The sequence below is a fragment of the Rhincodon typus genome, chromosome 1 (genome assembly GCF_021869965.1).
Source record: "Rhincodon typus isolate 14 chromosome 1, sRhiTyp1.1, whole genome shotgun sequence".
Lineage (NCBI taxonomy): Eukaryota > Metazoa > Chordata > Chondrichthyes > Orectolobiformes > Rhincodontidae > Rhincodon > Rhincodon typus.
Window position 1 is genome coordinate 41505280 of NC_063332.1, and position 24311 is coordinate 41529590.

The window sequence follows — 24311 nt, forward strand, 5'->3', positions numbered from 1 at the left end:
TCTAAGCTCAGTTGTGTGAAGAATCAAGGAAGAAGCTATCAAAATCTCAAGACCAGGAGAAAGAAGCAGTTAAGTCAAATGTTTAGATGTGATAGAGAAGTGAACTCTCTCTGGTACTTCAGTACTATAAAGTGATTGTGTTGGAAATAGATGGGATTTTATTTTGCTGTGTGTTTCAAAATCTTTCAAATTATGTTATTTGTAAATAGCTTTGTTTGTTCTATTTCATCTTCATTTCATTCATGTAATAAAACTGGACATCCTGGCAAAAAAAAATTCTGAGAATGAGAATAGCTTGCAAGTTAGATACTAAATCAGAAAATGAACAGATAAATACACTGCTGTACACAATTTTATTTATGGCTGATGACATTTTAGTTTGCCAAGGAGTAAAAGAAACAACAGATATTTTTTTGAAGTGATTACTTTAACCTTAGAACTATTAAAATTCCTGAAAGTGTATGACTTAAGAGAAGAGCTCTGCATGCATGGGAGTTTCATTCACATTCTCCACAGATCAGAGGACAACTGTGGCTATGTAGGTTCAATTAGAATTTGAAAGAGACAGAATTGTTGTAAGAGTTGCTGGTGAATCTTTGTCAGATTTATTACAGTCCAAAAATGATTTGATTCTAAAGAAAGACAGACAATGAGATGGTGAAAGAATCACAAGAGGAGAAGATCAATGTCGGCACAGAGATCGACAGAGTTCATTAAGATATAAAGTCATAAATGGCACACGTGAGAAACCAATACAGTGATACACTAAAAATCCTTGTCACCAGTGTGGTGCAAAGAAGTGCCACAAACTCAGACTGTATCCAGATATTAAAAGTGAATGCTTTATCTGTCACACTATAGATCACTTTAAGAAAGTATGCACAAGTGGACACCATTTCAGAAAAGCAAGAAATCAAAAAGCTACCCACACAAAGAGGTTGATGAGATAGAAATATTTATTTCAAAAATAACAATTAGCAACAATTCATTCTTCCAAGGTGACCTGTTTTTTTTTCTCCCTCCTGATAAGACAATCCCTCCCTCCCGGATATCAGCCTAGTGAACCTTTGCTGGACTGCCTCCAATGCCAGCACATCGTTCATTAGAAAATAAAAACCGAACTGGTTCTGAGGAAGGGTCACTGAACCCGAAATGTTAACTCTGATTTTTGTCCACAGATGCTGCCAGACCTGCTGAGCTTTACCAGCAACTTCTGGTTTTGTATAGTTCCTTAGATATGGGGCTCAAACTGTTCACAGTAATCCAGCTGTGGTCTGACTAGTGCCTTGAATAGTTTCAGCAAAATCACTCTACTTTTATATTTCATTCCCTTTGAAATAAAGGCAAATATTCCATCTGTCTTCCCCATACCCACAGAACTTCAACGATAGCTTTATGTGATTTATGGAGGAATACTCCCAAATCTCTGTTCTCTGGAATCTAATGATGATGATGATGATAACAAAACCTTTGTCAATTATTGGGGAGAAACACATCTACTTCACTAATCTACTTTAGGGAAGGGAGCTGCAGTCCTTACCTGGTCTGGCCTATATGTGACTCCAGACCCACAGCAATGTGACTTTTAACTGCCCTCTGGGCAATTAGGGATGGGCAGCAAATGCTGGCCTTGCCAGTGTCACCCACATCTGTGAATGAATTAAAATAAAAATCCTCACAACTTACCCCTCCACCTACTTTTGTCTCATTTGCAAACTTTGCACATTTAAGTCATTAATATATATTGTAAGTAACTATGGACCCCTGTGGCACATCAATAATTACAGTTTAACATCCTGAAAAATACCCCCCTCCCCCATCCCATCTTTCTCATACAAAACCGCTAAGCTTGTTTTAAATAACACAATATTTCAATTTGGTTGTCACATTTATATCTCCTCATGATTTAACCTTGACTCTTGCCCAAAATACATGAATTCACCATGACTTAATTTGGAAAAAAAAAACTGTGCAGAAAATCCACAGTAAAATGTTAAGATTGTGCCCAAAACTTATTCAATTCAAATCCAAACCCCCTGAAACTGGCTGTTATCCTTTAAATTACTTCAAGCTCTCAGCCCCAACACTCCTTGGATTTGGCTGATAACTTACAACCTTCCACAATCCTTGTTCACTCTGGTGAGAATTGTAGGCCTGTGAGCCAGCTGACCATCCCAGACCCTCCTCCTTGATTGTAGACACCCCAATTCAAAAGTGCTATGATTGGCTGGAACACTTATAATCTCAAACACAACTGGTTCGCTGTTAACTGTGGTTGTGAGTCAAGCAGACTGATCACTCTGCTTTCTGGTTCCTTCAATTTTGTCCCCTTATGTAGTGATTCATATCAAACAGATCACTATCGTATCAAACATTTTCCTGTTGTTGCTGTTCAGGTTGTCTGAAAGCTCATCCTCCTTAGTGTATTTCAGATACAATGCAGGCAACATGATTAGTTTACAATGATTATAAACATTCCCCTTGCTGTTCAGAGATAACTTTGCAACAGCACCTAGCCCCTAAATGAACAAAGGTTTGAGTTTACAGTTTCCTTCCTCAATGGAAATTCTCTATAGTAACAATGGCCAGATACCAATGCTATCACGTTAGATAATTAATCTTTTGATTGCAACAGGCAATAGCATGTCTCTGTACCATTACCCCATTGATAGCAATCAGACAGTGTTGATTTCCTGTGCTGAATGTCTGAATTTAACCCCTTTCTCTATGTGCTTGTACTGAGCATTAAGGCATTCCTGAGAACTGAAGGAAGGGTCACCGGACCCGAAACGTTATCTCTGTTTTTCCCTCCACAGATGCTGCCAGACCTGCTGAGCTTTTCCAGCAACTTTGTTTTTGTTCCTGATTTACAGCATCCGCGGTTCTTTCGGTTTTTATAAAAATGAGAGGGTTTGCTCAAATTATGCAGACATGAGTCAAACCAGAGCTGGAATATTGTAAACAGTTTTGGGCCTCTTATCTAAGCAAAGATATAACGGCATTAGAGGCAGTCCAGAAAATGTTCACTAGGCTAATAGCGTTTTCCCTATGATATATGTTAAGCTAAATAGCCTGTATTTTTCTGCTTTCTGTCTTTCTACTTTTTTGAATAAAAGAGTTATGGTATCTTCCAGTCTCATGGTGCTTCCTTAAATCTAGGGGAATTTTAGAAAATTAAAATATCATGTATGGAGGGATTGTGTTATGAGACACCATTAAGTAGCTTGGGCCTGTCAGAGTTGGAGTATAGAAGAATGAGAGGTGATCTTATAGATAATTAAGGGGGTTTACAGGGCCAAGGGCTCAGCAGAGGTTATTAAAATTTCCAGAACACATAATAGGACAGAGAGTATGAAAAGTGTCAGGAATCTAACTTCAGGCACAGCAGATAAGGGGGAAGCTATGAGAAGGGGGTAGTTAATGCAGGACTGAGGGTGTTGTACTTAAATGTGCACAGTATACAAAACAAGGTAAATAATCTTGTAGTGCAGATTGAAATTGGCAGATTTGATGGTGTGAGCATCACCAGAGATGTGACTGCAAGAGGATCAGGGCTAGGAATTAAAGAACCAAACATACACGTTCTGTTGGTAGGACAGGCAGGTGGGCAGAGGGAGTGGGTTTGCCTTGTTTGTAAGAATAAAATTAAGTCAATAGAAGAAATGATATAAGGTCAGAAGGCATAGGCGTAGAATCTGTCAGGATAGAGTTGAGGAACCACAAAGGAAAAGAAGACCCTAATGGGTGTTATGTACAGGCCTCCTGACAGTAGTCAGGATGTGAGGCAGCAAAAAAAATCAGCAGATAGATAAAGCATGCAAGAAAGGCAACATTACAAGAATCATGGGGGTCTTCAATATGCAGGTGGACTGGGAAAATCAGGCTGGTAGCAAATCTCAAGAAATGGAATTTATGGAAAGTTTATGAGACGGGTTTTTTTGGAGCACCTTGTGGTAGACCCCATGAGGGAACAGGTGATTCTGGATTTGGTGATGTATATTAAGCAGACTTGATTAGCAGGCTTAAGGTGAAGGAGTCACTAGGGGGCAGTGACTATAATATGACTCACCCTGCAGTTTGAGAGGGAAAAACTGGAATCAGATGTAATGGTTTTACAATTGAGTAAAGGTAATTAAAAGACATGAGGGAGGAGCTGGCCAGAGTTGATTGGAAGAGGACCCTAGCAAAAACAAAACAAAAAGCATGCAATAAAGTTAAGATTAATGGGAAGCTGGAGGATTGGGAAGTCTTTAAAAACCAGTAGGGGACAAAAGCAACAAGGGGGGAGATGATGAAATATGAGAGTAAGCAAACTACCAATATAAAAGAAGATTACAAGATTTTTTTAGGCATATAATAGGTAAAAGAGGGGTAAATGTGGACATTGTTATGCTGGAAAATGAGGCCGGAGAGGTAGTAATGGGGGACAAAGAGGTGGTGGAGGAACCGAATAGGTACTTTGCATCAGTCTTCATGGTGGAAGACCCAGCAGTCTGCCAGAACTTCAAGACAGTGAGGGGGCAGAAGTGATTGTAGTGGCTATCGCTAAGTAAAAGATGCTGGGGAAACTGAAAAGTCGGAATGTGGATAAATTAGCCAGATCAGGTGCATTACATCCCAACTTAAAGGCTGTGGGGTCAATCGCGGTGATCTTTCAGGAATCAATGGAGTCAGGGAGGGTCATAGAGGACTGGAACATGGCTAATGTAACAGCCCTCTTTCAGAAGGCAGGGAGGCAGAAGACAGGAAACTATAGCCGGATAGCCACATCCTCTGTCATTGGTAAGATTTTAGAGTCCGTTGTGAAGGATGAGATTGCAGAATACTTGGAAGTGCATGATAAAATAGGGCGGAGTCAGCGTGCCTTTATCAAGTGGAAGTCAGTCCTGACAAAAAAATCTGTTAGAATTTTTTGAGCCAGTAACGAGTAAGTTAGACAAAGGAGAGCCAATAGACCTGGTCTTTTTGGATTTTCAGGAGGTCCTTGACAAGGTGCCACTCAAGAGGCTGCTAAATAAGATGTCATGGTATTATGGATAAGGCACTGGCATGGATAGAGGATTGGCTGACTGGAATATGGCAGAGAGTGTGGAAATGTTAAGCCTGTTTCTCTGACCACAGATGCTGCTAGACTGATAGTGATAATGCTGGAGAAACCTATGTGTTTGAGACTTCCAACATCCACAGTATTTTGCCCTTATTCTTCAAGTCTTACCAAATTTGATTTGAATCCATTTGATTTATTGTAGTCACACATATCTAAGTACAGCGAAAAGCTTTTTTACAAGCAGTATAGGCAGCTCATAGCAAACATACAGATCGTAGGGTGCTTAGAGTGAGGCATACAGGTTTCAACTACACAGGAGGTACACAAAGCAGGATCAACATTAGTAAGATCGACATTATTTGAAGTTACAGAGTCCATTCAGCAGTCTATTAACAGTGGGGAAGAAGCTGTTCTTGAACCGGTGTTCAAGCTTCTGTATCTTCTGCCTGACGGAAGAGAGCAATACTAGGGTGGGAGGGGTCTTCAATGATGTTGGCACCCTTTCCATGACAACAAGAAATATAAATGGAGTCCATGGATGGTCTGGGCTGTGCACACAACTTTCTGTAGTTTCTTACGGTCCTGGGCAGAGCAGTTGCCATACTAGGCTGTTATGCACCCGGAGGGAATGCTTTCTATGGTGCATCTGTAAAAGTTGGTGAGGGTCCTTATGGACATGCCGAATTTCCTAAGCCGCTTGAAGAAGAACAGGTGTGCCTTCTTGACTGTCGCATCTACATAGGAAGTCTGGGACAGATTGTTGGTTATCGTCACTCCCAGGAACTTGATGCTCTCGACTCTCTCTACTTCAGTTCTGTTGATGTCGATGGAGGCGTATCCTCCTCCTTCCCTCCTGAAATCAATGATCAGTTCTTTTGTTTTGCTAACATTGAGAGAGAGAGATTGTTATCATTGCACCATGACACCAAGCCCTCTACCTCTTTTCTATATTCTCACTAATCATTGTTTGATATCTGTCCTACCATGATGGTATCATCAGCAAACTTGTAGATGGTGTTTGGTCAGAATTTGGCTACACAGTCATGAGTGTACAGGGAGGGGGCTGAGAACGCATCTGTGCGGGGCACCAGTTTTGAGTGTTATTGTGGAGGAGATGCTGTTGTCTATCTTCATTGATTGCGGTCTATGGATCAGGAAGCTGAGAATCCAGTTGCAGAGGGTGGAGCTGAGACCTAGGTCTTGGAGTTTTGAGATTAGTCTGGAGGGGATTATGGTGTTGAAGGCGCAGCTGTAACCGATCAATAGGAGTTTAATGTAGGTGTCTTTGTTATCAAGATGTTCCAAACCTTAGTGTAGGGCTAGAGAAATAGCATCTTCTGTTTCTTTGGTAGACAAATTGCAGAAGATTGAGGCAAACTTGGAGGTTAGAGTTGATTTGGGCTGTAACCAGTGCCTTGAAGCACTTCATGATAATGGAGGAATAGAAAATGACCCATTTGTGCCCACGCTCTGCATTTTATTAGCTTGTCAATTTTCTGCTCTTTCTAATATCCTAGAATTTGAGCCTTTATTTTCAGCAATAATACTTTATAAGGTGCCTTATCATGTCTTCTAAAACCTAAGCAAGGTAAATCAGTAAAAATCAGTGTCCCTTTATCCATGACATATTACTTAGATTATAAGACTGTAAGTTGTAGGAACAGAAGTAGGCAATTCAGCCCATCAAGTCTGCTGCACCATTAAATGACATCATAGTAGATCTGATTTGCTGTCTGCAGTAAAGAATTCCACAGGTTTGGTCCCCACTTTGAGAAGAAATTCCTCCTTATCTCTGTTAAATGTGTGACCCCTTAATCTGAGATTCTGGCCCCAGACTTTCCCATAGACTTTCTGCCCTGTCAAGTCCCTGAAAGAATAAGACCAGGAGTATATAGGAGTATAATTAGGCCATTCAGCCCATTGAGTCCATTCCACCAATCGATCATAGCCACTCATGTTTCTCAAACCCATTCTACTGCTTGGTCCCCATAACTCTGGATTCCCTTAGTAATTCAAGAACCTGTCTGTATCTACCTTAAAAGATACTCATTGACACAGCCTCCACAGCCTCTTGTAGGAATAAGTTCCACAGGTTCATCCCCTCTGATTGAAGAAATACTCTATCTCATTTCTAGAGGGTTGTCCCTTCACTAGGGAAGGCAAAGGCCTGGTGGTATTGTGTAGGCGATGGCCGAATGGTATTATCACTACACTAATAATCCAGAAACCCAGCTATGTTCTGGGGACCCAAGTTTGAATCCCACCAAGGCAGATGGTGGAATTTGAATTCAATAATTAAGAAAAAAGTCTGGAATTAAGAATCTGCTGATCACCACAAAATCATTGCTAATTGCAGAACTCCATGAGTCACCAGCTAGTATGGTATGACTCTTGATCAGAACTGAACTTGTGTTTTCTCTCCACAGATGCTAACAGACCTGCTGAGTTTCTCTAGCCTTCTCTGAATACGTAACGAGTTGTGTGTCTCAGGGACAAGTGCTGGTGCCTCAATTGGCTACAATGTACATAAATGACTTAAATGAAGCGATAGGTTGGTTGCCAAATTTGCTAATGACATAAAGATTGGATGGAATGTTAATTGTGATAGGTTAAGTGAGTGAACAAAGATCAGGAAAATGGAGTATAATGTGGGAAATTGTGCAATTGTCCATTTTGGTCTGAAGAATTTTAAGATAAGAACAATGTAGGAGATTGCAGTGTGGTGAGATGCTGAAGGATTGGGTGTCCCAGTATATGAATGGCAAAACATTGGTATGCTTGTACAAAATAGGAAAGCAAGTAGAATGTAATTGATTGTGAGGGGAATTGGAGACACAGATAGGGAGGTTATGCTTCACTTAAATAGTTTAGTGGTGAGATGACATCTGTAGTACTGTGCAGTACTATAGAGTCATAAAGCATGGAAATTTATTTAAAGATGTATTGGAAGCAATTTGTAGAAGGTTTACTAGACTAATGGCTGGAGTGGTCAGGTTGCCTTTTAAGAAAGGGTGGATATGTTATGCTTTAATCTGCCATAATTTAGAAGAACAAAAGGTGACCTGATTGAAATGTATCTTGACTGTCTTGCTTGGCAGGGTAGATGTAGACAGGATACTTCTCATTCCTGTCCCCCCGCCCTGTGGGAGAATCTAGAATGTGGGGTTACTATTTGGAAATAAGGTGTTGTCTATTAAGACAGAAATGGTGGTGAATATATCCGCACAGAGAGGAAGCTCACTGAGAGGTACTGTGTTCCTCAGAAGGCAGTGGGAATAGTGGCTTTATATCTTTTTCAGAGAGATTTAGTGGAATTGTGAGATTCCAGACTGAAAATCCAATAAAACTTGCCAGTGATGCCGACTTGTACAGCTTGTCTTGTGTACTTTCCAATACGTTGATAATCCAGTATTAGTGTTATTTTCCTGTTTTTTGTTTTCCCTTTGTGATAACCAGACATGCCATGATTTGTATGGGATGGCTGGATGGCAAGTCTAGGGGGTCTAATCCTGATCCTAAATCCCACAGTCCTTGAGATTGATAATTTTTTATTTTTGTTAAGCAAAGATATGTATTGCATATTGAGCTCCTTGCCACTTGCTGACCCAAACCTGCTGGGTCCAAAACAAACATACTTGCAATACAAAAACAGAAGTTGCTGGAAAAGCTCAGCAGGTCTAGCTGCCTCGGTGACCAAAAATCAGAGTTAATGTTTCAGGTCTGAGGAAGGGTCACCGAACCTGAAATGTTGAGTCTGATTTTTCCTCACAGATGCTGCCCAAGCTGCTGAGTTTTTCTAGCAACTTCTGTTTTTGTTCCTTTACAACATCCATTGTCCTTTTGGTTTATATTTGTAACACAAAGGTTGGGGGCGTTGACCTTTGTCAAAGGATGACAATGACTGACTGAATTATAGAACAGGCTGGAGGGGTTGAATGGCCTTGCCCAGTTACCTATGTTCCTACAGCATTCATTCACCATGTAAGCCTCTGGTGCAGGTACACGTGAGCTGGACTTCAACCCCCAGCATGCCCTAGTGCGAAAAGCGGAAGTGACGCGTCCCCTGGGTGCGCGAGCGGTGACGGTTGGGAAGAAGCAGGAGCCGAGAAGCTGTGAGCGGATCTTGAGGCTGTGCATAGAAACACATATCGACTAAATAGATATCTAAATACAACCCGTTATCAACGTATGTATTTTCAACGATCAACATCGGTCGGTAGATAGGGAGACTCGAAATAATTTATTTTTGGAGCAATGCGTTTCTTCGCTTCACTTTCCTCCGGGTGTATATATATTTTTTTCTTTCGTTGCGGTGCGGATTTTTGCTTTTTTTTTGTACTGGGGAGGTGGTGAAGGAAAGATAATTAACTTGCGTTTTTATGGTTGGGATGGCGGAAGGAGGAAGCGGGCGCTCCCTCGTCATGAGAAACTGGGTCTCGGCCAATGGCGGAGCGCGGCGGGTCGGGTTGCTGGGTGGATTGGCCAATGGGCGCGCGAGGAATGGGGGTGGGGGGGCAGGACTTCCTCCGCCTGCCTGGGAACAAGTGCGTGCGTCGCGTCCCTCTTGGGGTGGGAGGCCTGGAGCATGGCACACCGCTTCCCCTTAACACCCCCGCCCCTGAGGGAAAGGAACAGTACACCGAGGTTGTCCGCGAAAAATCATTTTAAAAAGAGCAATCACCAAAAACCGGGCATCCGTCCCCGTGAAATTTGTACCACAGCTGCCTGCTTCATGATCAGTCTGCAGAATTTCTATTAGCATTTTTTAAAAAAAAACTGATAGTTAAAATTAAAGGCTTTGGTCAAGTCGCAGGCAAAATTTCTAGTTGTAATTTGAAAATCTGACCGTTTAATTTGCAAGTAAGTTGTTTTAAAACAAACATTGCAATACGTTTAAATGGGGTTACTCGGGCAATTTTTTTTCTCGTATTTTTTTCGCCCCATTAATTGGCGATGCGAAAAGCATTGCACGGGCCTCGGTGTGCCCCCGCCAATCACGTTGGTTTTCCAGCCTTGGTTTGTTTGACTTGGCCACACATGCTCTTGTCCTTTGGCCTTGGCACGATGACATTTGCGTCAGAAGGTTGTTCCGGGGGTTTCCAGCACCACCCTGCATGAATCAAGCTCGGCACAGGACTGGGAATTTGCCCAGGATTCGAAAAGTGCTGCCTTTTGCAAGAGATGTCAAAATGTGGCTTGTGTGTGCATTGACATGGATATAAAAGTCTAGTAGCACTGTTCAGAGTAGTGGGCTCTTTATATACCCTGGCCAGCATTCTTTTCAACAGCCAGAAACTTGATTTATCTTCATTCATTCATGGGCTGTTGTGTATTCGTGAATCAGTTTGAGTTGGCAGCCTTTAACTAATGGTGTGGCTACAAGGATCCGTTCATGGGCTTCAGTTATTTGCAATCTATATTAATGTCTTGTAAAAAGTACTGAGTAATTTATCTGAAGTTTGCTGATACCTCATTGAAAGCAGTGGTCCAGTAGTTATCACTTGACTGTCAATCCAGAGACTTGGGTTTGGAAGAAAGCAAATATCAAGTGTAGACAACAGAGATCGAGTGAATCCCTAGAAGAGTATAGTCAACGTGGCGTTGTGTGTGGAAAATTGTGTCTCACTAACTTAATTGAGTTTTTTTGAAGTAGTAACAATGAGGATTCATGAGGGCAGAGTGATGGATGTGATCTATATCGACTTTAGGAAGGCATTCAACAAGGTTCCTCATGATGGACTAGTTAGCAAGGTTAGATCACATGGAATAGAGGGAGAACTAGCTCGAAGGTAGAAGACGAAGGGTGACGGCAAAGTGCTTTTCAGACTGGAGGCTTGTGTCCAGCAGTGTGCCACAAGGATCGGTGCTGCGCCCACTGCTTTCATCATTTATACAAATGGTTTGGACGGCATGTTGCCTGAGTGGTTAGCACTGCTGCCTCACAGCACCAAGGACACTGGTTTGCTTACAGCCTTGAGCACCCTGTCTGTGTGGAGTTTGCCCATTCTCCCTGTGTCTACGTGGGATTCCATCTGGTGCTCCAGTTTCCTCCCAACTTCCGCATCTTTGGACTGTAATTGGATTGACCATGCTAAGTTACCCATAGTGTTCAGGGATGTGTAAGTTAGTGCATTAGGAAATGCAGGGTTAGAGAGGTAGCAGGATGGGACTGGGTGGAATGCTGTTCAGAGGGTCATTGTGGGCTTTTCGGGCCGAATGGCCTGTTTCCGGCCATTGGGATTCTATGATTCTTTGTGAACGTAAGTAAGGTTGCAGATGACACCAAAATTGGAGATGTAGTGGAGTGAAGAAGGTTACCTCAGCGTACTACGGGATCTTGATCAAATGGGCCAATGGGCCAAGAAGTGGCAGGTGGAGTTTAATTTAGGTAACTGAAGTGCTGCATTTAGGAAAGGCAAATCGGGGCAGGACTTGTATACCTTAATGGTAAGGTTCTGGGAAATGTTGCTGAACAAAGAGACCTTGGAGTGTAGGTTCATAGTTCCTTGAATGTGGAGTTGCAGGTAGCTAGGATAGTGAAGGTCGTGTTTGGTATGCTGCCTTTATTAGTCAGTGCATTGAGTATTGGGAGTGCATTGGGAGGTCATGTTGTGGCTGTACGGGACATTGGTTACGTCCCTTGTGGAATACTGAGTTCAATTCTGGTTTCTTTGCTACAGGAAAGATGTTGTGAAACTTGAAAAGGTTCAGAAAAGATTTACAAGGATGTTGCCAGGGCTGGAGGGTTTGAGCTATAGGGAGAGGCTGTATAGGCTGTGGCTATTTTCCCTGGAGTGTCGGAGGCTGAGTGGTGACCTTAGAGGCTTATAAAATCATGAGTGACCTGGATAGGGTAAATTGATAAGGTCTTTCCCTGGGATGGAGGAGTCCAAAATTGGAGGGCGTAGGATTAAGGTGAGAGGGGAAAGATTTAAAAGGGAACTAAGGGGCAGCAGAGGGTGGTGCGTGTATGGAATGAGCTGCCGGAGGAAGTGGAAGGGGCTGGTATAATTACAACAATTAAAAGGCAGCTAGATGGGTTTATGAATAAGAAGTGTTTAGAGGGATATGGGCCAAATGCTGGCAAATGGGACTAGAATAATTTAAAATATCTGTTTGGCATGGATGAGTTGGACCGAAGGGTCTGTTTCCATGCTTACCTCTCTACGACTCTATGAAATCCTACTGTGGCAGATTTTTAAAATTCGTTCATGGGATGAGGGTGCCACTGTCTAGGACAGCATTTATTGTCCAGTGGGCAGTTAAGAATTAACTGCATGGCTGTGGGTCTGGAGTCACATAGGCCAGACCAGGTAACGATGCTGTACAGGACATTAGTGAATCAGATGGGTTTTTCTGACAATTGACAATGGATTCATGGTCATCATAAGAATTCCAGATTTTTATTAACGTCAAATTCCAACATCTGCCATGGCAGGATTTGAACCTGGGTCCCCAGAACATTACCTGGGTCTCTGGATTAACAGTGCAGCAACAGCACCACTAGGCTGTTGCTTATGTCACAGATAGTATTTGAATTTAATAAAAATCTGGAATTAATGGTGGCCACAAAATCATTGTCTATTGTCTATTGTCAAGAGAACCCTGTCCAGTTCACTCGTCCTCTATGGAAGGAAACTGCTGTTGTAAAATGGTCTGACTTACATTTCACTCCAGACCCACAGCAATGCAGTTTACTCTCAACTCCTTCTGGGTAATTAGGAAAGGGCATTAATTATTGGGCCTGGCTAGTGATGCCCACCTCCCATGAAAGAATTAAAAAATGTAAGTTAAAGCGAAGCAATGTAGTCAGGCTAAGTAAATAAACAACAACATTACAAATGGAGATAACAAGGTGTAGAGCTGGATGAGCAGGAACGCTGACATTTTGGGCCTAGACCCTTCATCAGAATGGAGTCTGTATGAAGAGTTTGGTTCTTCCTAATAAAATGAATAAAAGGCTTATTGAGTGTACAGTACGAAGAACATTATGTTTCAGTACAACAAGTAATTAGGAAGGCTCAATGACATGTTCACTTTTGTCACAAAAGGATTGAAGTATGGAAATCAAAGCCTTCCCTTTTGTTTTAAATGACCTTAGGGCGATCATAGCTGGAGTACTGAGTACTTTAGTCTCCATTTATAGGATACATTTTCTTTGTGAACTACTATGAAAGCTTAATTGATTGGTTCCTGGGATTGGGGAAGCGAGGTGATGAGATTGAGTAAATGGGACCTATACTCCAGAGTCTAGGAGAATGAGAAGTGATCTGAATGTTGAAACAGAGAAGGTCCAGAAGAGTCTTGACAAGGTAGACACTCCAGCTTTTGTGACACAAAAGCTACTTAAATAGTGGTCTGATGTTAAGAGTTCTTTGAGATACCAAATGAATTGTTTTGCAATCTCATAGACGGATTGTTGTGATTAATGATAGTATTCTGTGTAGACTTAAGTGATGAGCAGATTCTGACTGGGATTGATGTGGGTGCTGTCGTTTTTCATAATCTTTGTTAACAATCTGGATGAACTCTTGGAGGTGCTCCTGAATTTGTACAAATGATGTAAAGATCTATAAGTTTTTAATCCAAGGTTCTAACATCTGTACAAAAGAATTGCAGTTGTAGACCATTTAGCTCCTCAAGCCTGCTGAGCTGTTCACTAAGATCTGCTTGTGTTTCGAATTCTGAGTTCACATCTATACTCAACAACATTGATTCCCCTGCCTAACGAGAATCTAATCACCTTGGCTTTAAAAGTTATTTTATGATCCAATCATTCAGTACTTTCTGAGACAGTGTTTCAAAGTCGCACAATCCTCTGAGAAATTTTTTTCCCCATTTCTCTCCAAAAAGAGCAACCCCGAATTTTAAAACGGTATCTTCTAGTTCTGATTAGAAACACAGCACTATAGGCGTGGTGGCTCAGTGGTTAGGGCGCATGGTGGCTCAATGGTTAGCACTGCTGCATCACAGTATCGGGGACCTGGCTTTGATTCCAGCCTTGGATTACTGTCTGTGTGGAGTTTGCGCGTTCTCCCTGTGTCTATGGGGTTTTCTCCGGGTGCTCAGGTTTCCTCTGAGTTCAAAGATATGCAGGTTAGATGGATTAGCCATGGTAAATTGTCTGTAGTATCCAAGGTTGTGCTGGCTAGGTGGGTTAGCCATGTTAAAGATGATAAGAATGAGTCTGTGCCATTTAAGAAAGGCAATTGTAGCGTTTTCATGCTTAGTTGAACCAGGAATAGCGCAAGCTTGATAAATCTTTCTGTTTTTTACTTGGTAAACTTCCTCCATGTGTAGTTGAGATAACATTGGAATGATGTACTTATTTTGTAAAGAAGTAACATACTGGGATGCAACTGTCAGTTTGCTCCAACCTAGGTTGTATGACTCTGTCACTCTATGTTGGGTATGAAAATGGAATAAACATTAGCAGCAGAGACCTCTTGATGAATTTAGATGTTTTATCCACAATTTGAAAAGTAGAATAAGAATTTCAAACTGAGTTAAATTAATGCATGTGTTCTGCTAACTTTGCTTATGCAGGAGTCCTTGATTTACAAATTTCTGACTCGTGAACTTTTGTGCTTACACACATGGTTCCCATACAAGGGTGTAATTTTAAAAGATCTGGCATATGAATGTTTCCTGTGCTTCCAGGAATACTATGAACAGCTTTGGTCTCCTATTTTAGGAAAAATATACTGGTATTGTAGGCAATCCAGAGAATGTTTACTCAGTTGATTTCAGCTTGAAGGGTCACTGAACCCAAAACGTTGACTCTGATTTCTCTCCAAAGATGCTGCCAGATCTTCTGAGCCTTTCCAGCAATGTCTGTTTTTGTTTCTGATTTCCAGCATCCGTGGTTCTTTTCGGTTTTTATTTTGTCTCTATAAAATGCCCTTTTATGATTGTGGAAGAATTTTTTTTTTTTCTTGGTTGAGTGAAACTTTCAATCTTTTGGAAACGTAACTTAAAATTGCTTTTCTTTTTAACAAAAATTCCCAGATGCCTAAGTCAAGGGAAGTTGTTTCTACAAGTTCAGACAGCGAATCAGATAGTGAAGTAGATCAAAAGGTAAGGCAAAAGCTGCTGATGAATGTTAGTTTAAAAGGATTTCTGCATGGTTTTATGAAGCTGATTTGTGGCTATCTCCATGTTTAAAAGACATCTAACAGAAGAAACCTTCAAGTCATTTTTGATTTTAGAATAATAAAGGAGGCATCAACACATATCCTTTAGTAAAGTGGTTCTGAGCTATCTTTTGAATTTAAAGTGCCATTACTGAGACCCCATTAAATGTTAATACTGTGAATAAAAATAGGATAATTTCAATTGAAAAAAATCTCTTTTCTACCCAGTAAGATATCCCCAAACTTTTTTCACCGCTGTACTAAATTTGAAAATGATACTTGACTTCAGCAGGGCATCAGCAAGTGAGCTATGTCAGTTGGCTAAAGTTATTGAAATAAATAATAGGGACTTGTGGCTTTTCACCGGATTCTGGAGGGTTGATTTAAAAACTATTTTCTCATCCTTCTTGATAACTTGAAAACAAGGGTCTGGATTTCACAGTCATTGGCAGCCACCATTGACCTTAACCTTAAGTGTTTTCTGAGGCATGAGTTTCCCTTTTCTTGACATCAGTTTGGTTGTATCACCAAGTCAAGGGGATCTTTGACAGCCTGCAACAGTAATATCATCAAACAAGATAAGCAGACATGCTGAATTATTTTCTTGATCAGCAAGCTGGGAACTTAAAACATTTGAAATTTTAAATTCTTTAATTGAAAATTTTATGGACTGTAATAAATGATTGAAAGAATATATAGAGCAGACGAAAGCATCAAACTTCTAAAGAAGGACAACATTTCTAATCATAATAGAGAAAATTTACATTCCACAAAAATAAAATTAATTTTAAAGGTCCAGAGGTTTTCTGAAGTAATTGTGAACTTCTGACAGTTGCAAAAACCCAGTTGCACATTATTCAACAAAATATAACCTTTTCAAAGGTTTTTGTAACAAGACAAAATTCAGATGATTTTAAAAAGCAAAAAAAAATGCAGTTTGGTGAGATTTCAATAGTGCTGGACAAAAGAGCATCTTCTGGATTTTAATGTTGCACACATTTTCAGAGGCGTACGGCGATGCCTGCTGACAACTGAGAGATTCAAGGCATTCTTTAATTTCACCTCTCATCTGATAAATGTGTTCTGTTCTTTTGAGTCAATGTACATTGTCTGTGACTTCATACAACTTTGAACAGTTACAGAATAACCAGCTATATTTTGCAACAACATTAAATGCATCTGATCTCATTGATTCCAGACTGAATACAGTGTAAATAAATGGTCTTTTTATGCATATATTAAGTATGTGATTCAAATACAGAGCAGTTATCTTTGCAGCTAATTTCTGTTTGCAAAAAGGAATTTGGATAATAATCTGATCTAAATTCAGCCTGTAGTACTCTATTCTGAAGTTAGTGTTCTGAAATTATGGATGAATAATTATTCTGCTAAGAATTGGAAAAATTCTGAATCGATCTGGAAATCTATAACTGTGATTGAAATGAATGTAACAAAAGATTAAATTAGTAGTGCAAATACTATTTTGTAATACGTTGATAGTTTAAGGATTGATAGAACTTTAGACCTCAAAATAATAATCTTTGGCAACAAGAAACCTAATACTTCTGTATTTTGCTTTATCCTCGCTGTCCATATTGTCTGTTCTATATCTTAATTAAAAGTTAATTTGTGACGCATTCTTCGTTTATTTGACAGGCTAAGAGAAAGAAGTCCGTTCCAGCAGAGAAACCAGTAAAAAAGCAAAAGAGTGGAGAAAGTTCTGGGGGTGCAAAATGTGCCAAGAGTGACAAAGATGATAACCTATTTCAGGTGCGTTCTTTCTGTTGCAGCACAGTTCATTGAACAACTGTTTATACTCGTCAGCAATACAGCATCTGTGCTTTATTCTGAATACTGATTTGTTGCAGTCGGACTGATTTTCTTGTATCAATTCTGCTGAGTGGCGTTTTGTATATGCTGTGAAACGCTGATATTTCCACTCGCTTAGATCAGGTTTGGAGTAGACAGGAAGGAGAGGGAGCTGGAGGAACGCAGCAGGCCAGGCAGCAGCAGAGGAGCTGGAAAGTTGAAAATTTCTGAAGAAGGGTCCCAACTCGAAACATCAACTTTCCTGCTCTTCTGATGCTACTTGGCCTTCTGTGTTCCTCCAGCTCCACACTGTATTGTCTCTGACTCCAGCATCTGCAGTTTTTGCTGTATCTAGGAAGGAGAGGGAACATTTTGCTTCTTGGTTCCAGGACATAATTATGAAGAGATTGCTCAGAAGTTGACTGCTGCTTACCTTTGGGGCACTTTTTTTGTTTTGAGGGAAGAAGCCAGATCTGGCAGAGTACACAAGAACTTGGTCTTATCCATATCTTTTTCTTTTAGGAGCAAGGTTTGTTTTGAAATAATTTAGAAGTTTTTACGTTACTACTGTTCTTTTAAGATTGCCATCACTCTGGTTGGGAGTTTAGTCATGCATATCTCCACTATAAACTTAGGGTTCCGAAAAGATTTACAAGGACTTCATCGGTATTCGAGAGCTTGAGCCATAGGGAGAGGCTCAATAGGTTGGTGCTTTTTTCCCTGGAGTGGAGGTGACTGAGGGGTGACCTTATAGAGATTTATAAAATCATGAGGGGCATGGATAGGGTGAATAGTGTGAAGGTCTTTTTCCCAGGTTAGAGTCTGAAACTAGAGGGCACAATTTTAGGGTGAGAGGGGAAAGATGAGGGGCAACTTTTTTTATGCGGGGGGTGGTACGTGTATGAAAGGAGGTGGTGGAGGCTGGTACAATGACAACATTTAAAAGACATCTGGATGGGTATATGAATAGTTAAGGTTTAGAGTGATATCGGCCAAATGCTGACAAGCGGGACTGGATCAGTTTAGGATATCTCGTCAGCGTGGGCAAGTTGGACCAAAGGGTCTGTTTCCATGCTGTATAACTCTGACTTGATTTTTTTAACCTTAGAAATCATTGTGGTGGAGGCAATGTTAATCCCCTCAAAAGCTTTCTAAGATACAGTAACCAAGATAGTAACTAATTTGCCCAAGTACCCATGAGGATTGTTATTTGCATATTTACATAACTGAATTAGTATAGATGTGAGTCATTCAAGGCAATTGATTTTAGATCATTTCCTGCACTATTGATAGAATGTGCATTTGCTGTTTCCAGTAATTGTGTTCTTCGGCAGACTAAAAATTAGTTCTCCGGCGGCAGATTGATCAGGTATATCCAGCGGCAGATTGATCAGGTATATCCAGTACATACAAAGCAAACAAACATAGCCTGGTCAATTACTGCCCCATCAGTCAATGTTGCATCATCAGGAAAGTAATCAAAGGGGTCATCAACAGTGCTATCAAGAAGCACCTGCTCTAAATAACTTGCTCATTGATGCTGAGTTTGGGTTCCGCCAGGGTCACTCAGCTATTGACCTCAATACAGCTTTAGTTCAAACATTTACATAAGAGCTGAATTTGAGAGTGTAATGGGAATCACAGCCCTTAACATCAAGGCTGCATTTGACTGAGTGAGGCCTCAAGGAGCCCTCGCAAAATTGGAGTGGCTTCAAGATCAGGTCACAGGCTAGAAATACTGCAGTGAGTAACTCACCACCTGACTCCAAAGCCTGCTCACCAACAAATCGGAAGTGTGGTGGAATACTCCCCACTTGCTTGGATGGGTGCAACTCTGACAACACTCAAGAATCTAGACACTATCTAGATAAAGCAGCACACTAATTTTGGGACCACATCCACAAATATTCAGTCACTCCATCGCAGACACTCAGTAGCAGCACTGTGCGCAGTTTACAAGATGCACTGCAGACATTTGCCAAAGATCCGTAGACAGCACCTTGCAAACACACAACCACTTCTGTCTAGAAGGACAAGGGCAGCAAATATATTGGAACACCATTCCCTGTAAATTCCCTCCATACACACACCATCTTGACTTACAACTATAATTGCTGTTCCTTCAGCAGAACGAGGAGGCAGTGTGGTGCAACACGAGTAGTTTGATAGAGAACCTAATCTTAAAATGTTTACTGTAAGGCCCACGCCATGGGTAAAGGTGTTGAGAATGGCTTGGATCTTAGCCTCCGTGCGTAGCATTATCTGCATTGTGTTGTTCAAAGATGATTAGATACATTGATCTTTGATTGAGCCTGCAGGTGATAGAGGTTGAACAGCTTGTTGTGAGGATCAGCTCCATTGCAGTCAGGAGCTTGCTGAGGGTGAAGTGGAGCATTTTAGCAAGAAAAATTGAGAAGAGGTATCGTGTGATGACATAGCCTTGCTTGATCCTTGGCGAAATATGAATTAGGTCTGCGGTGAATCCGTTTGCTTAGAAAGCCTTCGCTGTGGAGCAGGCAGAAGATGGAAACAAACTCTTTTGGGAGCCCTCAAAATAAAGTTATCCCTTGTAGCTGACTGTGTGTTAATGAATTTACAAATTTATGCATAGAGCTTTCATGTCCTTTGTAGTACAGTGATGCAGTTTGAAGTCAATGTTTAATGTGTTTTAAACACTGAAGGCTAAGAGTCTCAATAATCTCTAATAGGAATTTAGGTGAATCATAAAATGTTTTGTCTATGAGAATCAAACACAAGCCCACCCAAGTATCCATTTTAATATAATGCATTTATATGTTCACAGTTTGTCAAAACAACAATGAAAATGAAGTGATTGTTCTGTTGTTTTGTCATTCTTAAAATCAATTGATTGGGTTTACATGCTGAATAATTATACAGTGGCTTTTGGATGATGGTACTGCCCTTCTTATACGTGAAAGGCTAGAATGCTCGCTCTCAACCTGCAAAGGAACAGAAAAATAAACATTTTTCTATTACTAACTTATACAATATTTTGGAAATTATGATTTTGAACTGAGTGGAGTTTTGTGTTTCCCTCTATCCTGATCTTTTTTGATTAAAGATACATCCTGATCTTGAAGGTAATTGAACAAGCTACACTGGGATATTGGACAAAACAAATCATATATTTTCATTCTTAAAGGAGGGGGAAAATAAAGTTCCTTTTACTGTCAGGATTGTAAGTATGCTTTCACCCATGGTTATGGTTTTTAAAATCTTTTTACTAGTATCTAAGAAGAAATCACTGCTATAAATAAATTTTCTGATGAAGGGTCTAGGCCCGAAACGTCAGCCTCTCTGCTCCTATGATGCTGCTTGGCCTGCTGTGTTCATCCAGCCCTGCACCTTGTTGTCTCGGATTCTCCAGCATCTGCAGTTCCTACTATCTCTGTAAATATAATATTTTGCGTTTGGAATAGAGTTTGCTGAGATGGCCACATGCATCTGCAATACAGAAAATGTCTCTGAAAAATGATCTAATGGGTTGAACTGTGCTTTGTTTTATAAGTAACACATTTTTTGAAATTTTTATTTGGACCATCTTTGGTAAGGCCCCCCAATATATGCTTATCTCTAAATCCCTTGAACAAGTGGCTTGCTAAGCCATTTCGGAGGGTATTCTGGGGTAGACCACATTTGTGGGTCTGGGCTCTCAGGCCAGATCAGGTAAGGACAGGTTTCCTTCCCAAAAAGACACTCTTAAACAAGTTAGATTTTTACAGCACTGGATTATAGTTTCATGGCATCATCACTGAAACTAGTCTTGTGTTCCAGATTTATTAATTGATTTCAAGTTCAACTGGCCGTATTGGTGGGATATGAACCCATATCCTGAAAACTTTAGTATGGGCTGCTAGCATGGAAACAGACCCTTTGGTCCAACTCGTCCATGCCAACCAGATATCCTAAATAAATCTAGTCCCACTTGCAAGCATTTGGTTCATACCCTTGTAAACCCTTCCTATTCATATACCGAATCCAGATGCCTTTAAATGTAATTGTACCAGCCTCCACCACTTGCTCTGGCAGCTCACACCATACGCACACCACCCTTTGCATTAAGAGTTGCCCCTTGGATCCCTTTTAAATCTTTCCCCTCTCACCTTAAACCTATGCTCTCTGGTTTTCGACTTCGCCCACCCCGGGGAAAAGACCTTGTCTATCTACCCTATCCACCCTCCATGATTTTATGAACCTCTATTAGGTCACCTCTCGGCCTCATGCTCCAGGGAAAATAGCCCCAGCCTATTCAGCCTCTCCCTGTAGCTCAAACTCTCCAGCCCTGGCAACATCCTTGTAAATCTTTTCTGTACCCTTTCAAGTTTCACAACATCCTTCCTTTAGCATGGAGACCAGAATTGCACGCAGTATTCCAAAAGCAGCCTAACCATTGTTGTGAATAGTCGCAGCATGACCTGCCAACTCCTATACTCGATGCAACTGAACATCAAACATTATCCTGTCTACCTGCGACTCCACTTTCAGGGATCTAAAAACCTGCACTAAGATCAGTGACCTTATGACACGGTCCCTATAAATAGCTGCAGATGAATGTTGTAGTACACACCAAGAAGCAGATGTACGAAACAAAGAAACAATTTCTCCAGTGATAGATATTCTGACCGTTTATTTCCTTCAGTGAGAACTGCTTCAGAAGAAAATCTCCATTGTCGTCTCCAAGCACACTCCGATAGTGGCTAAAAATGAAAGCCCATTGCCTATTTTATTTTAAAAATGAAATATGCAGTTTATTTCAACATTAAAATACCAGATATTCCAAATGTAACACGTAGTACAAGGTATCAGGGGTATGGTAGACCTCTGCAACTAAAACATGTCTCTTCTAATTTCTGTTAAGCCTATTGAGTCTGAATTCTGTGTGTCCATTGATTATATAATTTTGTAGCTTACTAATGATATGGACTTTCATAACAATATTTATTGACAGATTGGCAAGATGAGATATGTCAGTGTGCGTGAATTCAAAGGCAAAGTTCTAATTGATGTCAGAGAATATTGGATGAACCAAGATGGTGAAATGAAGCCTGGAAAGAAAGGTATTTATGTTGGGGTTATTAGATATCTGTTAGCAAGATAGGAATAGGAGTGCATGTTTAAGGTAATGACCCGCTCTTATTGGATGAAGTGGTTCATGTGGAGCAAAATGTCAAGCCAGATTGACACTTAAAACAAGTTACTGTATGGTGAGTGGTTTCTTTGGAATGATACCCTGTGAGGAGTTCAGTACCTTCAGGAGCAAAAGTTTTGATTGGCAAGAACGTCTCAAAAATCTATAAAATGTTGTTTTGTAACCATTGTTTAGCTTTGCCATTTATGCACTGACTTTTGTTTTTTTCCTACCCTACCATCGCTACCCAAATTTTAGGAATCTCCTTATTACCAGACCAATGGAATCAGCTGAAGGAAATGATTCCTGACATTGATGATGCACTGAAAAGGTTATAGAATGACCATAACAGATGTACCCTGCTTTTTGTCATTGAACATGTCCATCTTTAACATTTACTTGTGTTTTCTAAAATAAGAAATTAAGCTTGTTTGTATTGTAATGTTCATAATGTGACTGTTTGTTTTATGTATATGCAGTACATCCCAGCTTTCATATTTTTTAAAAATCTCTTAAGGGTACACTATTTAGAAAAAATGGTATGGAATTTGTTTTTAGTGTTAAAATTACATTTTTGTTTCTTGATTTGATGTTTGGCACCTGCCATATCATGTCGCTAGACTTGTATTATCCTAAGCTAGTAGTTACAAATATTTTCAAGAACAACTTTTGTTTAAATTCATGCAGCTCTATGCAGACACTTCTTTTTTTTGACGTATGGTTCAATCATTAAATCTTCTGGCTATTTCAAATTGGCATTTTTAGCTTTCCCAGTGGCCTTTTGGGTAAATACAGCACCGGGTGTAGCAATAAATTTTACAGGCCAGTAGATATTTGATGTATGATATGTTCCGTGTTAGCAGAGTTGATCTTGTCGACAACAGCAGTTGAACTGCAAGAATTTGACTGTGTCCTGTCATAAGAGGGGTGTGAGGCAAGGTTTCCCAATTGTGACTATCATTCGCTATCCATTACTAGAAAATAAACCTGTTAATGTCTTTTGAGGGTTGGGTTAAGCCTACTAGATTGCTGTCCATGATTGGAGCTGTTTGATCGATGATGAAACATTTAATCATTAAGACTTGCATATGAAGAATGACATCTTGAATGAGTTGCCAAAGAGCTATGTCTGGAACGCCACTCCAAAAAGAGTTGGTGTCATCAGGATGGTTGGAGAGGAGATGAAGAAGCATTACATGTCACTAAAACCATGGGATAATTTAATAGTGGTTTGACAAAGGTTTCTTTTGCTTTTTGTTTTTAAAGGATGTTTACTGTCTGTTAAAGCTTCTCACTGAGCTTCTGATAGTCCCAACATATCATGTAATTTTTGGAGTTGGGGAGGATCGGATTGTAGTGTTCGACTTCAATTAATTGAAGCTTGGTCCTCCACACAAATATTTGTTCGATTCTGTAGCTCAAATAAATTGATTTAGCTGTGGGTTTTTCCAAGCTCTCTCTGGACTAGTAAACACTCTTAATGGCTTTATAATAACGAATGGACTGGTGCAGGGAACTGTAACTTGTTTAGGTGACTGAATAGTAATTTTAAAAATGTGCATCAATATGGCTGTCATTTAGTCCAGGATTTTTCAACATTTCCCTGGTCTTTGCTTGCTGTAAATGCAACTGTTTAAGTGATGGCTACTTAGGAGTAATTATAAGCTGAAACATGACTGATAAGTCATGTAACCATATAGGTGCTTGTCATAGTGCTTTCATGAGGTACCACTCCCAATTTAATATTTTCACACAGCATGCTTTGACTACTTTCAGTATGCTTTTGTATTATTTCACAATGTTCACATTTCTCTGATCTGTACTGAAATGTGGTAAAAATAAATAAAGCTGTTGCAGCAACTTGAACTGACTTTGACTTTAATGTTAATTCACTGAAGCTTACGACTAGAGAATTACATAGACGTTTCTTTATAACATTTATACTGATCTTGTGTTTGGTAAATTATCATGACCCTTTTAAGGATACATTTTTAGCTTTGGTTTTGTCAATCTACATTAATTAAGTACAGAAATTGGAAAGTTGGTAGTTAAACCTGGTGTCCCATGAGAGAGTTTCCTTTATTAAAAAGTATTCCCAATTTGCATTGTATGAAAAACTGCAGTTTTCTTTGTCTCTATTATGTGGCAATAATTGTTTAATATAACGCATGCA

General features: G+C 40.2%; 1 protein-coding gene across 3 annotated transcripts; it reads left to right on the forward strand.

Annotated features, from left to right (window-relative positions):
- The first annotated feature begins 7702 nt into the window (after nucleotides 1-7702).
- sub1a (SUB1 regulator of transcription a) lies at nucleotides 7703-24004 on the forward strand. Of its 3 annotated transcripts, none has more exons than XM_048598137.1 (5): nucleotides 7703-7819; nucleotides 15056-15124; nucleotides 16837-16950; nucleotides 21959-22067; nucleotides 22397-24004. In XM_048598137.1, the coding sequence occupies exons 1-5, from the start codon at nucleotides 7775-7777 to the stop codon at nucleotides 22474-22476; spliced, it is 417 nt and encodes a 138-aa protein (XP_048454094.1). In that variant the 5' UTR covers nucleotides 7703-7774; the 3' UTR covers nucleotides 22477-24004. The 3 variants fall into 3 exon arrangements, with proteins under 3 accessions (XP_048454094.1, XP_048454100.1, XP_048454105.1); XM_048598143.1 differs by lacking the exon at nucleotides 7703-7819 and adding an exon at nucleotides 9083-9233; XM_048598148.1 differs by lacking the exon at nucleotides 7703-7819 and adding an exon at nucleotides 9581-9907.
- Nucleotides 24005-24311: the final 307 nt, after the last annotated feature.

What these genes read in the sequence shown, in the direction of transcription:
- sub1a (XM_048598137.1), top strand. Translation starts at nt 7,775, where the DNA reads ATGCTGAAGGATTGGGTGTCCCAGTATATGAATGGCAAAACATTG. An exon ending in ATAGTGAAGTAGATCAAAAG is followed by an intron (nt 15,125 to 16,836) that starts GTAAGGCAAAAG and finishes TTTATTTGACAG; the next exon opens with GCTAAGAGAAAGAAGTCCGT. An exon ending in AAGATGATAACCTATTTCAG is followed by an intron (nt 16,951 to 21,958) that starts GTGCGTTCTTTC and finishes ATTTATTGACAG; the next exon opens with ATTGGCAAGATGAGATATGT.